The 21,257-nt window shown below is 37.0% G+C and overlaps 1 protein-coding gene across 1 annotated transcript; it reads right to left on the bottom strand.

Annotated features, from left to right (window-relative positions):
- Positions 1-20,631: 20,631 nt before the first annotated feature.
- LOC107058777 (uncharacterized) lies at positions 20,632-21,018 on the bottom strand. Its single transcript, XM_015304921.1, has one exon. The coding sequence runs from the start codon at positions 21,016-21,018 to the stop codon at positions 20,632-20,634; it is 387 nt and encodes a 128-aa protein (XP_015160407.1).
- Between the last annotated feature and the right edge of the window lie 239 nt (positions 21,019-21,257).

Raw genomic sequence — 21,257 nt, 5'->3', positions numbered from 1 at the left:
AGCATGCATACTAAAATGTATAATTTTAGACAAAATCGACTAAAATTTTAAACTCAAAATATATTTTAAAATACGTATTTAATCTAATAGCATTCCAAAAAAGGTCAAAGGTCGGTCAAAATTGGGTGTCAACAAGGATCATAAATGATCTCAAGCAAACCATTGGTATTGACACATTTTTAAGGATTAAATTGACATTCTATGAAGTGCAAGCGAAAGATAAAACATAATTAACTGAAACAAATACTTAGTATATAATGGAATGAAATGATTGAGAATTCACGGAGGAACTGAACAACTAATGTCTGGAATAAAGCCTCTATAGAATGGAATGAAGGAAAATAAGTTTGTTGGGACATGACCTCCAACTACACTAAAAAGAATATTGTCTGAAATAAAAATCTAACTCCGATCTACTCCATGAAATTCCCAAACAAGAGGGACCCATCAACTGATGACTGGAAATGATAAGGATTCCAATTGGGGATGAAACCAATTGAAATCAAATGCAGAATTAAACAACACAAAAGTAAGATATAGATTAGAAATAAGAGATGAGAAGGGAAGAAAGAAAGGCTAATTGACTAAACAATCAACCAAGGAAGAAAAGAGTCTTCTTTTGTGAATTCTCGAAATTATGAGATGATCATTTGCACAAATGGCCTCTTTCTTCATTATCTTCACTTTGATGGATCTTCCACACATTGTACTTCTTTACTTTGTGTCCATCAAGATTCTCTAAAGCTTTTACGCGATCCATGCTATCCATGTCGTTATTCGGAAATATTACAACATGTTTGGCCACAAGTCTGAGAGAACGCTTGAATCTATATTATAATAGGATGCAGGACAAAGAATAATATGCGGTCAACATGTGAAATATACTAAATATATAAGGAGAAGTTAAACATGATTATTTCAGTGGCAAGATGTAATAAGAACTAGTGAATTTAAAGAAAATCATAAATATAATGAAATGCATGAAAGTCATCTAAAAATTAGTTTGTAGATATCATTAGAGAATTTGCTTCAAATATATAAAGGTGAATTGTTTTAGCCCTGAACCGAAAATAAATGTAAGTTGTCACATCTAAGAAATCATGATGATAATTCAAGTGTATATAATAAAATAGTATTCTTAATGGGGAGTTTCTTACATCTGATATACATTATATGAGCTTAATTATGATGTCCAACTTATAACCTCGATTGGAAGGCTGACATATACCTTATTGTATAGAACTTATCTATCTAATGTGGATCCATAACTAAGCCTTTTGGGATAAAGGAGTTGATCGACTAATGGTATACTCAAATTTTATGGTGGCACATAGTTATGGGAGGATTTGAGTTTTCCAAACCCACATTTTCTTGGTGTTAAATAGTCCTTTCAAAATAATTTGCATATAATGATATGCTCAGAATCAAGAATGAAACTTTGCTCAAAATCATATCTCATATAATATGTATTGAAACTAAAATCTATATTATGTTAATTTCATGCTTGAAAATCATCAAGGTTAAAAACCCCCGTAGAAATCATAATAAAATGGTTCAATAAGGTATAAAAACTAAGGAAATCAATCAAGAACAAAAGCTTAAGATGGAATTTCATAAATTGAGTAAATATTCTAACTTGGATTATAAGAATTCTATAGTAATCTTTTGAAAGAAAATATAACTTTGGCATGAGGGTGAAAGGACACTCTCATTGAATCCATATATACCTGGAAGAACAAAAGTATCATAGAGGAGCTCGATTGAGAAGTTTGAAACCCTATATTTTGTTGTTCTTGAGGTTTGCTCTAAGTTTTGGGTAAAGAATAAGAGAGAAATCTGAGGGAATATTGTGATATAATCCCTAAACATATGTTTAAAAATCGAGATTTAAGCTTAGGACATAAGGAAAAGACATAAATAAGATTGAAAAAACTTATGTCGGATTGAGTCTACGGGGACCATCTGTGACTCGTGGAATGATTCATGGCCTATGGACTCCCTTTAATGTACTGAGGGATATTTCCAATCTTGCTCAAAATTTGTTAAGAGTTTGATGTACTAAGGGCTAAGCTACCCCTTTTTACTGAAACGCAACACCCCTTTCATGGGAGATATTTATAAGAAGACCTAATTATCAATCTCTGACTATCTCTTCGCCTCATATCTGAATAAGATTTTTTCCAGCTTTGAGCAGTTTTCAACTGCTCTATGATAAATGTTGTATTTTTCATGGCTTGGTGGACTAAGTCTGGTCGTATCAAAGTGACCTTACCTACCTCAAATCACCAGTAAGAGACCAACATTTTCTCCCATAAAGTGCTTCAAATAAAGTCATATGAATATTGGAATGGTAATTGTTGTTATAAGAAAATTCAATAAGAGGTAGGTGATCATCTCAATTACCTATAAAAGTCAATTGCACAGGGGCTCAACATATCCTTTTGAGTGTGAATTATGCGCTCTGCCTGCCCATTGATCTGGAGATGAAAACTTAGATTGACTTTTGGACATATTATAAACTTTATGCCAACTTAACTTTATGGACTAACTCATGGCAATAAATGTTTCACAGTCGTGAAAGTAGCCCTGGATGACCATTTATAATTATGAATCCCACCATGAAAGGTTGTTATTTCAGATTCAAAAACTCAACTCTTCTTAAATCTTTTCCAGATTAAAACCTACAGTTGTGCAACCACTTTTATGGCCATAAATTCCATTGTGGAAGGTCATATCGCACAAAAGTTCACTTCCTTATGAGGTGCTTCAATGAACATTAAGATGAACAAATCGTACCTTCATTTCATGGTCATAAATCACCTTATATGGTTCAACACTTAGCCTTAAAGCTTAGGCCTAAAACCTCACACTCTACACCCACATATGGATCATCAAAGGCCAGATGAGGTCATGAAACCCATCTTGGGTTAGCTCACATACTTGGGCTTCAACATTAGCTCAAATCTTGTCCAATTCTATGGAATAATAATATACACTTATAACATTAACCTTACAAGCTTCAAATTCCTTTTACACTTAAGGGTTGCTTGGTAGAGTGTATAAGAATAATGCTCAATAGAGTGTATAAATAATGTTTGCATTAGTAATGCTTGTATTAGTTATACTTGCATTAGTTATGCATAGATTTCTTATGCATTGTTTGGTTTGGTGTATTAAAAATAGTATGCATTGTATAAAAATATTTATTTACAAAACTATCCTTCACAATTATGGTGGCAAAGATGTAAAAGTACTTTTGAGGGGTAATTGGGTCTTTAACCATGATAATGCATGTATTAAATCCTTTGCATTACTAATATCTAGAAATACATGGTATTAGTAATACACTCCTCAATACACAATAAAGTGTATAACTAATGCATATAGCATGAAAAAAGCACCAAACAAGGGACTACTAATACATATAGTTAATGCATGCATTATTTTTGCTAATACACTCTACCAAACGATCCCTTACAAATTATGGGTCTTTGCCAATGTTTACTTGGTCGTGCACATACTATTGCTATAGGGTGTTATAGTAAATTAACACTAAGTGAAGCAGTTAGTAGCAGACAATTGTTTGTCGACTTGTCATCTTCTAACTGAGGGTATTTATAAAAATTCAGTATTCTCTCTATCTTCAGTTTGTCTGTGTTGCTTTTCATTTTAGTTTGTTATATATTTGAAAACTATGTAAAATTACTATAAAGAACAATAATTAACAGCTTAAAATATTTATTAATCATATAAAAATTTGATTGACTCTCGAAATTCTATCAGTTTCACGTAAATTGGGACAAATTGAGTAACATATATTATTTAAAAATTACGTAAAAAGTACTATAAATAGAAATAAATAACAACTTAAATTTTTTAAAGAACGTATAATTTTCTTTAGTGCCACATAAATTGGGAGAGAGGGAGTAACATATATTATTTAAAAATTACGTAAAAAGTACTATAAATAGAAATAAATAACAACTTAAATTTTTTAAAGAACGTATAATTTTCTTTAGTGCCACATAAATTGGGAGAGAGGGAGTAACATATATTATTTAAAATTACGTAAATAGTACTATAAATTACAATAATCAACAACTTAAAATATTTATAAAAACTATATAAACGTTTTTGTTGTCTCTCCAAATTTCATTTGTGTCACATAAATTAGGACAAAGTGAATACGCCACGACCCAAAAACCGGCGTGGTGGCACTTGTCTTATCCCACCAAGACAGGTTAGCCTAAACAAACCACGATAAGATAAAATCAGAAGTAAGAACAAAATAAGAAACTAAAGGTAACATATCATAATATAACTCAAATTCCCTAAAACCTGGTTTCACGTGTACAAGCCTCTAAATATTACAATAGATTCAAAAGAAATACAAGTCTGAATGTTTTTGTATTTAGGACAGAACATGGACATAATGAAAGAGTAAGTGATGCCCACCGAGATGACAAGCAACTACCTCATGTACTCCCAAAGAAATCCTTAGACAAAGATGAGAATGGATGATCAAGATGATCCGGGATCGTAGCCTACACAAGTGTAGAAATATATGGAGTGAGTACCAAATGAAAACGTTATTCAACAAGCATCCCTAATAACCTGAAGTAAAGCAATACGTAACACAAGTACTCCCAACACTCCAATCGAACCTCCACAAAACTACAACTTGCACAAAATCAGACCATCTCAACCTAACAATTCACAATTTATGTAGCACACAACACGTATAACAATACCTCAACAAATACATGTCATCATCAATGTGTTTCATATTCAAAAACCACAATGTCCATAACAAAACACTCACAAAAATAAAAAAAAATGCTAATGATGTGCAGTGCAATAAAGTCCAATGTCATATATAGTGATGCATGTCTATCCTAACGATACACACCGGCAGAGTGTAATAACCTTTTTTAATAAAGATTTAGCTTGTAATTTCATCAATAATAAGTTTTATTAAGAGAATTAAAAAGAGTGGGCCAAGCCCATCTCCTATCTAGTGTTAGTTACGTCATAATTGTTGAAGCAATAGTAAAAACTTTAGGGCAATTACTCTTTATTCTAGAAGAAAGAAAGAAAAATTAGTGGATAGAGTGTATAGAGATTGTGTGATATCTCTTTGCATGTATCACTATCTTTTACTATATTCTTAGAATAAAGAGTTGTGACTCTTCATGTGCCATATATGGTTATGATCCTAGTATGGGAGACTTTATTAGTGGGATAGAGTGTAAAGAGATTGTGTGATATCAATTAAAGGGAAGGACACAATAGTTGCTCTACTAGAATTGTCGATGTCAAACTTTGATGTGATTATGGGCATGGATTAGTTAACATCATGTTATGCTTTGGTTGATTGTTATGCTAAGCTTGTACGTTTTAGTTTTCCTAGAGAACCATATTTAGTTTGGAAAGGCATGGCTCATATGAGTAAGGGAAAGATAATATCTTATGTAAAGGCACACAAAATGGTTAATCATGGGTGCTTGAGTTTTATTTCTATTGTTCATGATACTCGAGGGGAGGATGTTACTATTGATAGTGTCCCAGTTGTTTAGGAATTTGTTGATGTGTTTCTAGAAGACTTACATGGACTGCCTTCGATGAGGGAAATTGAGTTCAACATTGATTTGGTGTCAGCGACTGAACCTATCTTTATTTCTCCATATTATATGGCTCCGAGTTGAGAGAATTGAAGGTTCAACTCCAAGATATATTTGATAAGGTGTTCATCAGGCCTAGTGTATCGCCTTGGGGTACACTGGTGTTATTTGTGTAAAATAAAGATGGCACGATGAGAATGTGTATTGACTTTAATTAGCTAAATAAGGCAATAATCAAGAATAAGTACCCATTTCCTCGTATTGATGATCTATTCGATCAGCTACATGGTGCTACTCACTTTTCCAAAATTGACTTGAGATCAGGTTATCATAAGTTGAGAATTAAAACCAAAGGTATCTCTAAGACAGCCTTCCGGACCAGGTATGGGCACTTTGAATTTTTGGTGATGTCTTTCGGACTAACTAATGCACCCATAACATATATGGATATCATGAATAGGGTATTCAAACCATACTTAAACCATTTTGTGATTATGTTCATCGATGATATTTTGGTCTACTCTCAGGGTGAGGTCAAACATGAACACCACTTGAGAATTGTATTGCAGACACTTAGAGAACGATAGTTTTTTTCCAAATTCTCAAAATGCGAGTTCTAATTGAGCACAATTTCTTTTTTAGGACACATGGTGTCACGAGATGGAATCCAAGTTGAACCAGCGAAGATAGAAACATTTCACGATTAGCCTCAACCGAATACTCTCATAGAGATATGCAGTTTCCTTGGGCTGACATGATATTATAGACGGTTTGTAGAGGGTTTCTCAAAGATAGCCGCTCCATTGATATGTTTAACTCAGAAAGGTGTGGTGTTTGAATGGTCATATGGATGTGAAGAAGGTTTTCAGAAATGAAAGATTGCATTGACTACGATTTCGATTTTGACCTTACCTACCATGGTGGGTGGTTTCACCATTTATTGTGATGTATCTAGAATCAGTTTGAGTTGTGTCTTAATGCAAAATGGTAAAGTGGTATCATATGTTTCTCTACATCTAAATATTTATGAGAAGAATTATCAGACACATAACTTATAAGTTGCCGCAATCATATTTGCACTCAAGATTTGACATCACTATCTTTACGGTGAACTAAGTGAAATCTATACTGATCACAAGAGTTTGCAATACATATTCAAGAAAAGAGATCTGAATTTGAGGGAACGACGGTTGTTCAAGCTACTTAAAGATTATGATCTTACTATTTTGTATCATCCATGAAAGCCAAATTTGGTGATAGATTCCTTGAATAGGAAGTCTATGGCTAGCTTGGCATGGATTGTTGCGGAATGGTGACTTGTGGCTATGTATATTTAGATGTTAACCAATCATGGAGTTTGAATTGATCATACATTTCCTAGAAGGTTTCTTGCAATGGTGGTGCAATCATCCTTAATTGGAGAAGTCAAGACTTGCCAATATAACGATCCCAACTTGCTAGGCTACGAGATCAAGTATAGAATGGGTGCGTAAAGTCATTCTCTATTAATGGTGAGGGTGTTCTACATCGAAATGGTAGATTGTGTATTCCCATGGTGGGTAATGTGAAGCAACTAATACTTGAAGAAGCTCATAGTTCACAATACTACATCTACGCAGGTGCTATGAAGATGCATCAATACTTTGGATTGTACTGGTGGAAAGGTACGAAGGATGATATTTTGAAACATGTGACTAGTTGCTTAAACTGTCAAGGGGTCAAATATGAACATCAAAACCAGGTGGAGTAATGCAAAACTTGATTATCCCATAGTGGAAGTGGAAAGGATTACTATGGGTTTTGTTGTTGGGTTGCCAAATACTTTCAAGAAACACGTCTTAGTTTGGGTGATTGTGGACAAACTCACAAAATCTACTCATTTTATACAAGTTCAGTTTCTTATACCGCGAAGCAGTTAACATCGTTTACTTTCAAGAGATGGTTCGACTTCATGGGTGCCTATTTCAACAATATCATATCAAGGTGCACAATTCATTATTGAGTTTTGGACGTCTTTTCAGAAGTCATTGGATTCAGAGGTTGAGTTGAGTACAACCTTTCATCCCCAAACTAGCGGATAGTCTGAACGAGTTATCGAGATCTTAGAGGACATGATTAGAGCTTGTACGACTGATTTTGGTGGTCATTGGGATGATCAGTTTCCTTTGACAGAATTTGATTATAATCAAGTTTACATATGGAAACATATAAGGCTTTATATAGTCGCAAATGTAGATCACCTGTTGGATGGTTTGAACCTGGCGAAGCGCAATTGTTACGTACAGATTTGGTTAAGAAAGCTTAAGAGAAAGTTGCATTGATATAAGAACTACCACGGACAACAAAAAGTAGACAAAGTCCTATAGAGATAAAGAAAGTTTATGATTTAGAGTTCAGGAATGGCGAAAAGGTTTTTTTGAAAGTTTCCCATATGAAAGGAGTTATGAGATTCAGGTGGAAAGGGAAGCTAAGTCCTAGATACATTGGGCCTTATGATATTTTAGATCGGATTGGATTGGTGGCGCATCTGTCACGACCCAAAAAGGATGTGATGGCACCTGTCTTTTCCCACCAAGACAAGTCACCTTCAACCTAACGAACACGAAATAAAAATGGAAAACAGTAAAAATAAGAATAAGATAATGTGGAAAACTTATTCTTCTTAAAACCCCCGAAATCTGGTTGTCACGTGTACAAACTAGTAAATACATAAGTGCGGAATTAAGAAATAAATATAAGTCTCAATCTCTATTTCTCAAATACAAGAGAGTGTAAGAAAAGGAAAAAGAGGGTCCGCCGAATGACAAGCAACTACTTCTTCAAGCCCTTAACGAGCCTCAAGATCAATAAAAGAGAAAGAGATCACATGGGTCCAAGCTCGAAACCTAAACAAGTTTAGAAGCAGGGGTGAGTACCGACAACAAGGTACCTAACAAGCAACCTACTAATCAAAGAAACTAGCTAGAAATCGAATACCCTTTACACTCCAATCAGACCTCCTCAAACTACAACCTGCACAGAAATCAGCCCAATCTAGCAATTCTAAAATACACAACTCACGGGCCCAATATTCACAGTTCAACCTTCACAAATCAACAATCGAACAAATCAAATAAGTCAATCTCAATGACAAGTAGTCCAGTCACACATAACAAGCACATCAATTACAATTCACAAGTAAGTCACGCATAAGCATCAAGTCACAATGATCATCACTAGTTGGAACCATTTTACATCAGCTTATAACACTCGTTGGTAAAGACCTCGGCACAACAACACTCGCTGGTAAAGACCTCGACAGCATAACACTCGTTGACGAAGACGTCGACATAGTAACACTTGTCGGCAAAGACATCGGCCTAATAACACTCGCCGGCAAAGACATTGGCCTAATAACACTCGTCGAAAAAGACATCGATATAATTACTCATCACATATCTCATCATGATGTTCAATGATCAAAGCACACAAACAATATCATACCACATAGAAGAGACAACAAATTGCACAATTCAAGTCCATATTCATGCTTACAAATATTTCATCAATCAATCAATAAGGGTTACATTTAGGTAATTCACACCATCATGTTCAACACATAGCCTTTTTAATTCTCAACCCCTTTTTATTCATTTAGAAATAGCTAGTGGAAAATTTAAACCCTTCACCTTATTCCCATTATTCCCAACACACAATCAACAAAGAAAGCATATGAATTCAAACTAGAATACAAGGTTTAGGAAGACACTTGCCTTAAATCAATTAACAATCACTCCAAAATTTGAGTCTTCCTCTTCTGCCGAAGCCACACAATCTTTAAATAAGGAAGTATTAACAATCACTTTTCGGAAACAATAATACCCACAACAATTTCCTTGAAAGGTGGGTCAAAAATATTAATCAAGGCTTTAGGAACTCATTAGGAAAAATCATTTCGAAAATGGACTTGAAAATCAGTTCATAACGCACCTTTACTTCAAAACTCAAGTTCATGAAGAACTCCCAATTTATCAACCCAAAATCTGGATTCTAACTGATAAATTCAATAATAATAATGGGTAATTGAAGATTTAGAGTTGAGAAATGTTACCCAACAATTTTATCTTGAAAACCCCACTTGTAATCGCCTCTACCGAGTTCTCAAACCTCAAAAAATGAAATGGGTAAGAAACCCTAAGATTTGGGTTTAACATGCTAGTGGTCCTATGCGAACACGGACCCCTGGCTGCGAACACGGGCTTTTTACTGACTGGACCTCCGCGAACGCGATAGGTCTCCCGCAAATGTGGTCGAGACTCTGGGAACGTGGGGTTCTCACCCTCTCCCCTCCACGAAAGTGCCACAAACTCCGCGAAGGCGGAGGGTTGCACCAGAACACAAAAAAACCAGCCATGTAAAAATCATTAAAAGGACCCCCGAGATTTATTTAAAATCCCGTAAACACAAACCACATATGCAAATCGATTATTCTCGACGCTTTAGACCCAATGGAACCATCAAAACACGAATCAAAGGTCTCATTCACCTAACATTTGTGAAAATCACAAGAAACTAATTCAATGTCTAAAAAGGTTAAAACAAACTCGAGACCTCTCAAAAATCAAGAAAGACCTCACCTAGGCATAAAATTATCCCCTGAATCCAACAAAACTCTCGAAATCCCGATTCGAGCATCCAAACCCAAAATGTTGACCAAAGTCAACCCAAAGGTTAAAATTCCACAACTTAGGACCTCAAATCCTTAAAAAGACTCGGAAACTGAAACCAAAGACTCTCACGGATCAAATTTCACATATTGGGACTGATGGAATCCCATTCCGACACTCAAAACTTCATAAGAAACCAAAAACCACTTTCTTAACAACTTAACCTTTCAAATCAAAACTTACCAAATTCTCAACTTTTAACTCAAAGTATAAACCAACTTTTAAAAATCAATCAAAAACGACTCAGGGTCAATAATGGGAGGGTAAAAATGGTAATTTCCAAGAAAAATGAGAAACTACTGACTGGTCATTACATTATCCACCAATAATGTTACGACCCAAGGGTAACCCCTAGACGTAACAAGGCACACAATGCCCATAAAGTCACCATGTAAGCCACTTAGCATCATCATCACATAAGTAAAAAACAATAAAGAGTAAAAAGCCATTTTTCAAGTCTAAGGAAGTTTTCATAAAATCAAAGCAGAAGTCTAGACATTGTCTCATTTAGCCATCTATTACAATCGAAGTCTCAAAATAGGGTCACATCCCTTACAATAGAAATCTGAAATGAAGTACAATGAAATGAAAGGAACAACAAAACATCACTCATCCTCGGATCCATGAGGACTCACCACAAGCTTTGGAGAATAGTCAATCCAAGCTTAAACAAAAAGGAAAATCACCTCAAACGCCGGAACCTACACTTTGTGGAAAAATGTAGAAGAAATATGGGTTAGTACAAAAATGCACCAAGTATCATATCCATGGACAAAACCATGGAAATATGCTAAAAAGGGACAATTTAGTTGAAGAGCATGCACTTTGTCAAGTTTGAAAATCATCATGAATAGTAGAGTGAAAGCATAATTCGTGAGCATATTCAATATATAAGTCATCACATCATAATAGAAACCTACTATGAATACTCTCAAAGTCTACTTGTGCCATGCATAAGTAATATCCCATAATCCTACCCATGCTAAGTAGAACTCCTTGAGCAACCATAGTTAATAATTCATCTTTTAATTACATTGGGAATAAGCTTTAACCGACAGAGACCATGTGAGCGTAACATGGAATTCGGTGTCATGCCCCACACTGAAAAGAGGTGTCCTACTTGCCTAAGGTAGAACTAAATGTATTAGCTTTTAGGTGGATCCACTAGCTAAAGACCTATGAGGGCACATAGTTATGATATACAAAGATTGTTACTAGAAACCCAACCTTACTTAACGGGGGAGCTTCCATCTCATGAGATTTACCTTAGAAACCTAGACTTTCTTAACGGGAGAGCATCTATCTCATAATCAATATCCACTCGGTGCTAAGCATTACTTCTCACAATTTCATAATTAGTCTTGAATTGAATTTACATGCATGAAGGAGTGTCTTACCCTCCACCCAACACAATTCATAATAATAGCTCATAGGTTCAATCAGTGAGAATGTACTTTCAACCTTAGAACCATCATATAGTGAGAAGAACTTTCACATCATGATCATTATGTGTTTATGAGAATGAACTTTCAATTAACACAATAATTAGATTATAATCATGTTCATAAAGTATATATGCATGAAGCCTAAATTTTGGCATAATTCTCATGTTTTACCCTTCTTGGATCAAGGATCACATTCTCCCAACCAACCTAGGGTTACTACATTCAACATGGATAATAATATGATTAAAGAACAAAATTACAACTAGTACAATTCCACACAATTCACCCATATTGAAAGTCATAAATTAGGGTTATGGGGATTTCATGGATTCATGGGAGAATTTATCATAAAAACCTTATTAAACAATAATTAAACCATAATATAAAACAATTACATCATTGAAAACGTTTTGAGAAAGCATCCATGACTTGGAGTGAAAACCCTAGGTTTTGGAGAATTTTCTACTTTGAAATTGGAAGTTTGAGTACTCCATGGAAGAAAGCATTCCCTAAATCAAAGACTACCATAACTTAGATGAAGATTCCTCATGAATTTGGGTAGAAAAGATGAGTTCTTGAACCTTAGACTTAAACTTCTTCTTTTTCTCCGATGGAGGTTTTAGTGAGAGAAATATTTGGGAGGGAATGAGTTTGTTTTGGGGACTTGAAAAGAATGAATTAATTGCCTTAGTTTAGAGACCAATTAGGTTTATATAGGTAGTCTAATTAGTATTAAACGACCCTACTTAATTAATTAATTAATCCTAAATCCTTCCCTTAACCCCCAACTAAATAATTGATGACCAAAAACTGCCCTCACCCACGAGACCTGACCCACGGACCGTACTAGTCAAACGTGGGTGCTGGTCAGAAGCTTAGAAAAACAGGGGAGGTCCAGTCTTGACCCACGACCCCCACCTACGAGGCGTGGGTCCATCCACGAATCGTGGATGCCCTTCGTGGGTAGGCTTCCTTTTGACAACTTTTTGGGCTGTCTCAAGGTTCTCCTCAAGGACCCTTGGTTGGTCCTTGGGGGGTCATACCTTGACGTCTACAACCAAAAACACTTATATTGACTACCGGAGGTTATTTTACGACTCTAACCTTTGTGTTAACCCCTAATTAGGCTACTACTTTACACATTAGGCTCTAGCTTAGTCTTCTAGGTTTAGGGGGCGTAACAATATCTCCTCCTTGGGAACATTCGTCATTGAATGACGATCTAGACACCTTAAGGAATTAAAGACTCAAGACTAGCAGCCATCATGCATGAAACATCAAAATATGCAAAATTTAGAAATGCACTATTCACAACATGCACTATTCAAAGGAGGCAACTTCAATTCCATCTCAACATGATCAATGCATAATAAGGGAGTAGGAACTACATCTAGCGACCCAATATGCACGAAACTCAATAATTCTCATTTTCCTAGGAGGAACTCACTTCTCCAACTAAAATAATGCTCAACAGAACATCATGGAGCCAATATGCAATTACTTTCTAAAACATACTAAAGCATGTTCATTAACACATATCATGAAGTCAAATAGGCAACTCATACCAAATGCACATCAACATGAGGAACATAAATCATGAAAACTCATTTTTCTCATTAAAGATAAATTTCATCAAGATCATGCATCATTTAAGGACACCATGGAAAACATACAACTTACACATGACTTCCAAAGTAAGGAAATTCTAGAGGGACTATTTACCTCAAGCTTGAGTAGGAGTAGAAGGAAATAGTTGAGGGTATAGGGACTTCATATCGGCTTCGGCCTCCCACGTAGCACCCTCAACTAGATGATTTCTCCATAAAACCTTAACAGAAGCTACTTCCTTGTTTCTCAATCTCTTGACTTGACGGTCAAGAATCTCTACCGAAACCTCTTCATAGGAAAGGCTTTCATCAGCTCCCAACCCTTCTAAAGGAATAATGGACACCGGGTCCCCAATACAATTTTTAAGCATAGAAACATGAAATACCGAGTTAACCGGTGCTAACTTATTTGGCAAGTCCAATTCATAGGCAACTTCCCTAATACGCTTCAAAATTTGATATGGGCCTACATACCGGGGACTAAGTTTCTCATTTTTACCAAACCTAAGCACACCCTTCATGGGTGAGATTTTCAAATAGACCCAATCACTTACTTCAAATTCTAGGTCCCTCATTCTTACATCAAAATAAGACTTTTGCCTACTTTGAGTCGTCCTCAACCTTTCTCGAATGAGTCAAACTTTCTCCACAGGTTCATAAACCGATTAGGACCAATAAGAGCAATATCACCTACCTCAAACCAACCAACCGGAGACCTACATCTCCTACCATACAAGGCTTCAAAAGGAGCCATACCAATAGTTGAGTGGTGACTATTATTGTAGTCAAACTCTATTAATGGAAAGTGGTCGTCCCAATTACCATTGAAATATATAACACACGCCCTCAGAATATCCTCTAAAGTTTAAATGGTGCGCTCCGCTTGACCATCCATTTGAGGGTGAAAAGCAGTGCTAAGCTTCACCTTAGTACCGAGCCCCTTTTGGAAAGAATTCCAAAAATGTGAAGTAAATTGAGTACCCCCGATCCGAAATGATGGATAAAGGGACTCCATGTAACCTCACTATTTCCCTTATATACAAGTTTGCATAGTGCTCCATCGAAAGGGAAACCTTGACGGGAATGAAGTGGGTTAATTTTGTCATCCTATCAATAATGACCCAAATAGAATTATGTTGCCTTCGAGTACGGGGTAAACCCACAACAAAGTCCATATTCACCTCTTCCCACTTCCAAGTGGGAATTGGTATATCTTGCAACGAACCTCCCGGCCTTTGGTGCTCAACCTTAACTTGTTGAAAATTAGGACATTTGGCTACAAAACCCGCAATATCCTCTTTCATACCATTCCACCAATAGACTTCCCGTAGATTACGATACATCTTTATGGCTCCCGGATGAATAGAATATATAGAACCATGAGCCTCTTCTAATATTTGCTCCCTCAACCCATCAACATCTGGAACACATAATCGACTTTGGTACCTAAGTACCCCATCTCCCCCTTGGGAGAAAGCCTCAACGGACTTCCCGAGTACCGACTCTATCAACTCCATTAATATAGGATCAGGGTGTTGTTTAGACTTCACATCTACCACAAAGGACGATTCGGAGCCATTATGAACCATAAAACCACCATTAGGAGAATTTACTAGTTGGACACCTAAGCAGGCCAATCTATGCACATCACGGACTAGGTCTTTCTTTTCATCCTCTATGTGAGTCACACTACCCATGGATAATCTACTAAGTGCATCCGCCACAACATTAGCTTTGTCGGGGTGGTAAAGGACACTAATGTCATAATCCTTTAAAAGTTCCAATCACCTTCTTTGTCGGAGAACCGAAGTCCCTTTGAGTAAACACATATTGAAAGCTTTTGTGATCGGTGAAAACATCTACATGGACCCCATACAAGTAATGTCTCAATATTTTCAAAGCAAATACTACCGCTGCTAGTTTAAGATCATGGGTCGGATAATTCTTCTCATGTACCTTGAGTTTCCTTCAAGCATAGGCAACCACCTTACCATGTTGCATTAGCACACATCCCAACCCCACTCTCGAGGCGTCGCAATGTACCACAAACCCATCGATACCCTCCAGTAAGGTCAACACCGGAGCGAAAGTAAGTCTATCTTTCAATTCTTGGAAGATTTTCTCACAAGCCTCCGACCACTCAAATTTAGCCTTCTTTTGAGTCAAAGCCGTCAATGGAGAAGCAATGGAGGAAAAACCCTCAACAAACCTCCTATAGTAATCGGCCAAACCCAAAAAGCTTCTAAATTATCGGTAGGAGTTAGAGGTCTTGGCCAACTCTTGACCACATCCGTCTTCTTAGGATCTACCTCTATACCCTTGCTTGACACAATATGACTAATAAAGGCCACAGACCCCAACCAAAACTCACATTTACTAAACTTCACATATAATTGGTGGTACTTAAGGACTTGCAATACAATCCTCGAATGGTCCATATTTTCACCCTCACTCCTTGAATAGATGAAAATATCATCGATAAACACAATCATAAACATATCAAGGTAGTGCTTAAACACCCTATTCATTAGACCCATAAATGCCATCGGGGCATTAGTTAGTTCAAATGACATCACAAGGAATTCATAGTGCCCATACCTAGTTCGGTAAGCCGGCTTGGGTATATCATCCCCTCTTACCCTAAGTTGGTGGTAGCCCGAACGAAGGTCAATTTTTGAGAAGTAGCTAGCCCCTTGGAGTTGGTCAAACAAGTCATCGATTCTCGGAAGGGGATATTTATTCTTTATGGTTACTTTGTTCAATTGGCGGTAGTCGATGCACATTCTAAGAGATCCATCCTTCTTTCTAACAAACAACACTGGAGCACCCCATGGAGAGATACTCAGACGAATAAAGCCCTTATTTAGAAAATCCTTCAATTGCACTTTCAACTCTTTCAACTCGGCCGGAGCCATTCTATAAGGAGGAATGGAGATATGTTGCGTATCCGGCAAAAGATCAATGCCAAAATTTATTTCCCGTTCGGGAGGAATGCCGGGCAAGTCATCGGGAAAGACTTTCAGAAATTCATTCACCAGGGGACCGACTCTAGAGAAGGGATTTCGGACTCCATATCCATCACCCTAACAATATAGTAAATACACCCTTTGGAGATCATTTTCCTAGCTTTGAGACAAGAAACAAATTGACCTCTAGGGATAGAATTCCCCCCTTTCCACTCTAAAATTGGCTCATTTGAAAATTGGAATTTGACCACTCGAGTTCTACAATCTATAGATGCATAACATGCATGCAACCAATCCATACCCAAAATCACATCAAAGTCCAACATATCTAACTCTACTAAATCCACCAAAGTGACTTTATGAGACAAAGAAATGGGAAAACTTATATAGACTTTTGTAGCCACTACAGACTCACCAATCGGGATAGAAACCGAAAATGGCTTTAATAACACTTCGAGGAGTATTTCAAATTTTATGGCCACAAAAGGTGTCACAAAGGACAAAGTGGCACCGGGGTCTAACAAAGTATATGCATCAATAGAAAAGACTTGTAACATGCCAGTCACCACATCCGGGGAGCTCTCTTGGTCTTCTCGGGATCGAAGAGTATAAAAATGGTTTTGCTTTTGAACATTGGAGTTTGAATTGCTTGGAGGAGTTTGCTTATCTTCTCTTCCCTTGGCCGTAAGTGTTGGGCAATTTTTAAATTGATGGCCATTCTTACCATAACCATAACAAACAACTAAACTGGCTAAACATTTACCATCATGTTTCTTACCACATTTAGCACAATAAGGCTTGATCATAGAAGACCCACCACTATTTCCTCCTTGGGTTTTAGGGTTAGGCACCTACCCTAACCTTATTGACCATTGGGGAAGCATTAGAAAAACTTTGGTTGGAAAACTTTTGCTTGAACCTTTGTCGACCTTGCCCATCGGGCTTAGCATTGGAGAAGTTCCCATCACCGGTTCTAGCCCTCTTTGCCTCCCTATTCATTTTCTTGAGCTTTTTCTCGGCATGAACCATAAGATTTGCAATATTCTTACTTGGTATAAGCATTGACGAATGACATTTATTAACTACCAACTCGGATACTCCCATCACAAATTTATTCATTCTAGCCCTTAAGTCCGCCACCATGGTTGGAGCATACTTGGATTGTTGGGTGAACTTGAGAGAATACTCTTTCACACTCATCCACCCTAGTCGAAGGTTTATGAACTCTTGCATTTTTTGTTCCCTCAACTCTAGGGGAAATAACCTATCAAGAAATGCTTCCTTGAACACATCCCAATCTATTGGACTTGCTCTTATTGGCCTCTCACCCTTCCATTGTTCATACCAAATTTGAGCTACATCTTTTAGTTGGTAGGCGGCTAGCTCCACCTTCTCTTCCAATGACACCCCCATGGTACCAAGTATCTTGCAAACCTCATCAATAAATCTTTAGGGATCCTCTTCCACCTTGGAACCGAGAAATTCGGGAGGATTCATCCTAGCAAAATCTCTCAATCTTGAAGCCATAGAACTTATGTTAGTGTTCACTTTAGGCCCAATATCTCTATTGGTTTGCGCCGTCATGGCTTGGGCTTGAGTTGTCACGACTTGAGCTTGAACCATCATGGCTTGGGTCAATGTTAGCAAAGCCGACCTAATCTCCACATCCGTCATGGCTGGAGGATCAATCGGAGCTTGATTGCCTTGAGGAGTTTGATTACCGTCAGGAACTCCTTGATTCACATTCTCCTCTTCCACCCTTCTAGCGTTCTCCCTTCGTGTATTCATTTCCTAAAGACACAAGAGAAGGGTTATGAAAGGGACTTTTATAGAGTTAAATTCTAAGGCACGACTCTAAAAATAATGAAAGAAGTGATATTTCCTAAACATCTTATAGCCACCCACTCATAAATGTGGCGCACTTCACACTCATGAATAAGACTCTACTAGACATGGCTTATGAGACATCATCCTAGAATCATTCTAAACCTTTTGCTCTAATTACCAAGTTTGTTAAGACCCAAGGGTACCCCCTAGACGTACCAACGCACACACTGCCCCTAAAGGCACCATGTAAGCTACTTAGCATCATCATCACATAAGTAAAGAACAATAAAGAGTAAAAAAGGCATTTTTAAAGTCTAAGGAAATTTTCATAAAAGCAAAGCGGAAGTCTAAACATTGTCTTATTTAGCCATCTATTACAATCGAAGTCTCAAAATAGGGTCACATCCCTTACAATAGAAATCTGAAATGAAGTACAATGAAATGAAAGGAACAACAAAACATCACTCATCCTCGGATCCATGAGGACTCACCACAAGCTTTGGAGAATAGTCAATCCAAGCTTAAACAAAAAGGAAAATCACCTCAAACGCCGGAACCTACACTTTGTGGAAAAATGTAGAAGAAATATGGGTTAGTACAAAAATGCACCAAGTATCATATCCATGGACAAAACCATGGAAATATGCTAAAAAGGGACAATTTAGTTGAAGAGCATGCACTTTGTCAAGTTTGAAAATCATCATGAATATTAGAGTGAAAGCATAATTCGTGAGCATATTCAATATATAAGTCATCACATCATAATAGAAACCTACTATGAATACTCTCAAAGTCTACTTGTGCCATGCATAAGTAATATCCCATAATCCTACCCATGCTAAGTAGAACTCCTTGAGCAACCATAGTTAATAATTCATCTTTTAATTACATTGGGAATAAGCTTTAACCGACAGAGACCATGTGAGCGTAACATGGAATTCGGTGTCATGCCCCACACTGAAAAGAGGTGTCCTACTTGCCTAAGGTAGAACTAAATGTATTAGCTTTTAGGTGGATCCACTAGCTAAAGACCTATGAGGGCACATAGTTATGATATACAAAGATTGTTACTAGAAACCCAACCTTACTTAACGGGGGAGCTTCCATCTCATGAGATTTACCTTAGAAACCTAGACTTTCTTAACGGGAGAGCATCTATCTCATAATCAATATCCACTCGGTGCTAAGCATTACTTCTCACAATTTCATAATTAGTCTTGAATTGAATTTACATGCATGAAGGAGTGTCTTACCCTCCACCCAACACAATTCATAATAATAGCTCATAGGTTCAATCAGTGAGAATGTACTTTCAACCTTAGAACCATCATTTAGTGAGAAGAACTTTCACATCATGATCATTATGTGTTTATGAGAATGAACTTTCAATTAACACAATAATTAGATTATAATCATGTTCATAAAGTATATATGCATGAAGCCTAAATTTTGGCATAATTCTCATGTTTTACCCTTCTTGGATCAAGGATCACATTCTCCCAACCAACCTAGGGTTACTACATTCAACATGGATAATAATATGATTAAAGAACAAAATTACAACTAGTACAATTCCACACAATTCACCCATATTGAAAGTCATAAATTAGGGTTATGGTAATTTCATGGATTAATGGGAGAATTTATCATAAAAACACCATTAAACAATAATTAAACCATAATATAAAACAAATAAATTATTGAAAACGTTTTGAGAGAGAATCCATGACTTGGAATGAAAACCCTAGGTTTTGGAGAATTTTCTACTTTGAAATTGGAAGTTTGAGGACTCCATGGAAGAAAACATTCCATGAATCAAAGACTACCATACCTTAGATGAAGATTCCTCATGAATTTGGGTAGGAAATATGAGTTCTTGAACCTTATACTTCAACTTCTTCTTCTTCTTCTCCAATGGAGGTTTTAGTGAGAGAAATATTTAGGAGGGAATGAGTTTGTTTTGGGGTCTTGAAAAGAATGAATTAGTTGCCTTAGTTTAGAGGTCAATTAGGTTTATATAGGTAGTCTAATTAGTATCAAACGACCCTACTTAATTAATTAATTAATCCTAAGTCCATCCCTTAACCCCCCCCCCCACTTAATAACTGATAACCAAAAATTGCCCTAATCCACGAGACCTGACCCACGGACCGTGGGTGGGTCCACGGACCGTGCTGGTCAAACGTGAGTGCTGGTCAGAAGCTTAGAAAAATAGGGGAGGTCCAGCCTTGACCCATGACCCCCACCTACGGGGCGTGGGTCCATCCACGTATCGTGGATGCCCTTCGTGGGTAGGCTATCTCAAGGTCCTCCTCAAGGACCTTTGGTTGGTCCTTGGGGGGTCATACCTTGACGTCTACACCCAAAAACACTTATATTGACTACCGAAGGTTATTTTCTGACTCTAACCTTTGTGTTAACCCCTAATTAGGCTACTAGTTTACACATTAGGCTCTAGCTCAGTCATCTAGTTTTAGGGGGCGCAACATATAATAACCATGTTCGTACTCGAACATAAGGCAAAAGAAAGTACCCAGATCTTCGAAAAGATGAGGATATTTGGCACGCATATCAGACTTTGTCTCCCAAGTCGCCTCACCAATTGAACGACGCTTCCACTGCACTTTCACTAAAACAATATCTTTGGTCCTAAGCTTTTGGACATTCATATCCAAAATGGCTATAGGCTCATCCTCAATAGATAAGTTTGTACCCAACTCAACTAGATCAAGATAAAGTACTTGGGACTCATCCGACATGTACTTCCGAAGCTTGGAAATATGAAACACTGGATGCACAACTGACAAGCTAGGTGGCAAAGCCAACGTATATGCCACCTCTCCCATATGACTCAAAATCTCAAAGGGTCCAATGAATCTAGGGCTAAGCTTACCCTTTTTTTTGAACCTCATCACACCCTTCATGGGTGACACTCAGAGCCAAACATGATCACCCTCCATGAATACTAGGGTTCAAACTCTCTGATCTGCATAACTCTTTTGTCGACTCTAAGCTGTCAACAGTCTACCTTGGTTGATACGAAACTATTCCAAAGCATCTCTAAGCAAGTTTATATCTAATGAAT

Source organism: Solanum tuberosum, unplaced genomic scaffold (genome assembly GCF_000226075.1).
Source record: "Solanum tuberosum cultivar DM 1-3 516 R44 unplaced genomic scaffold, SolTub_3.0 scf00634, whole genome shotgun sequence".
NCBI classification, from domain to species: domain Eukaryota; kingdom Viridiplantae; phylum Streptophyta; class Magnoliopsida; order Solanales; family Solanaceae; genus Solanum; species Solanum tuberosum.
This window is presented reverse-complemented; position numbering and strand designations above follow the sequence as displayed.

Excerpts from the sequence above, each read along its gene's own strand:
- LOC107058777 (XM_015304921.1), bottom strand. The coding sequence starts at position 21,018 with ATGGGAGAGGTGGCATATACGTTGGCTTTGCCACCTAGCTTGTCAGTT.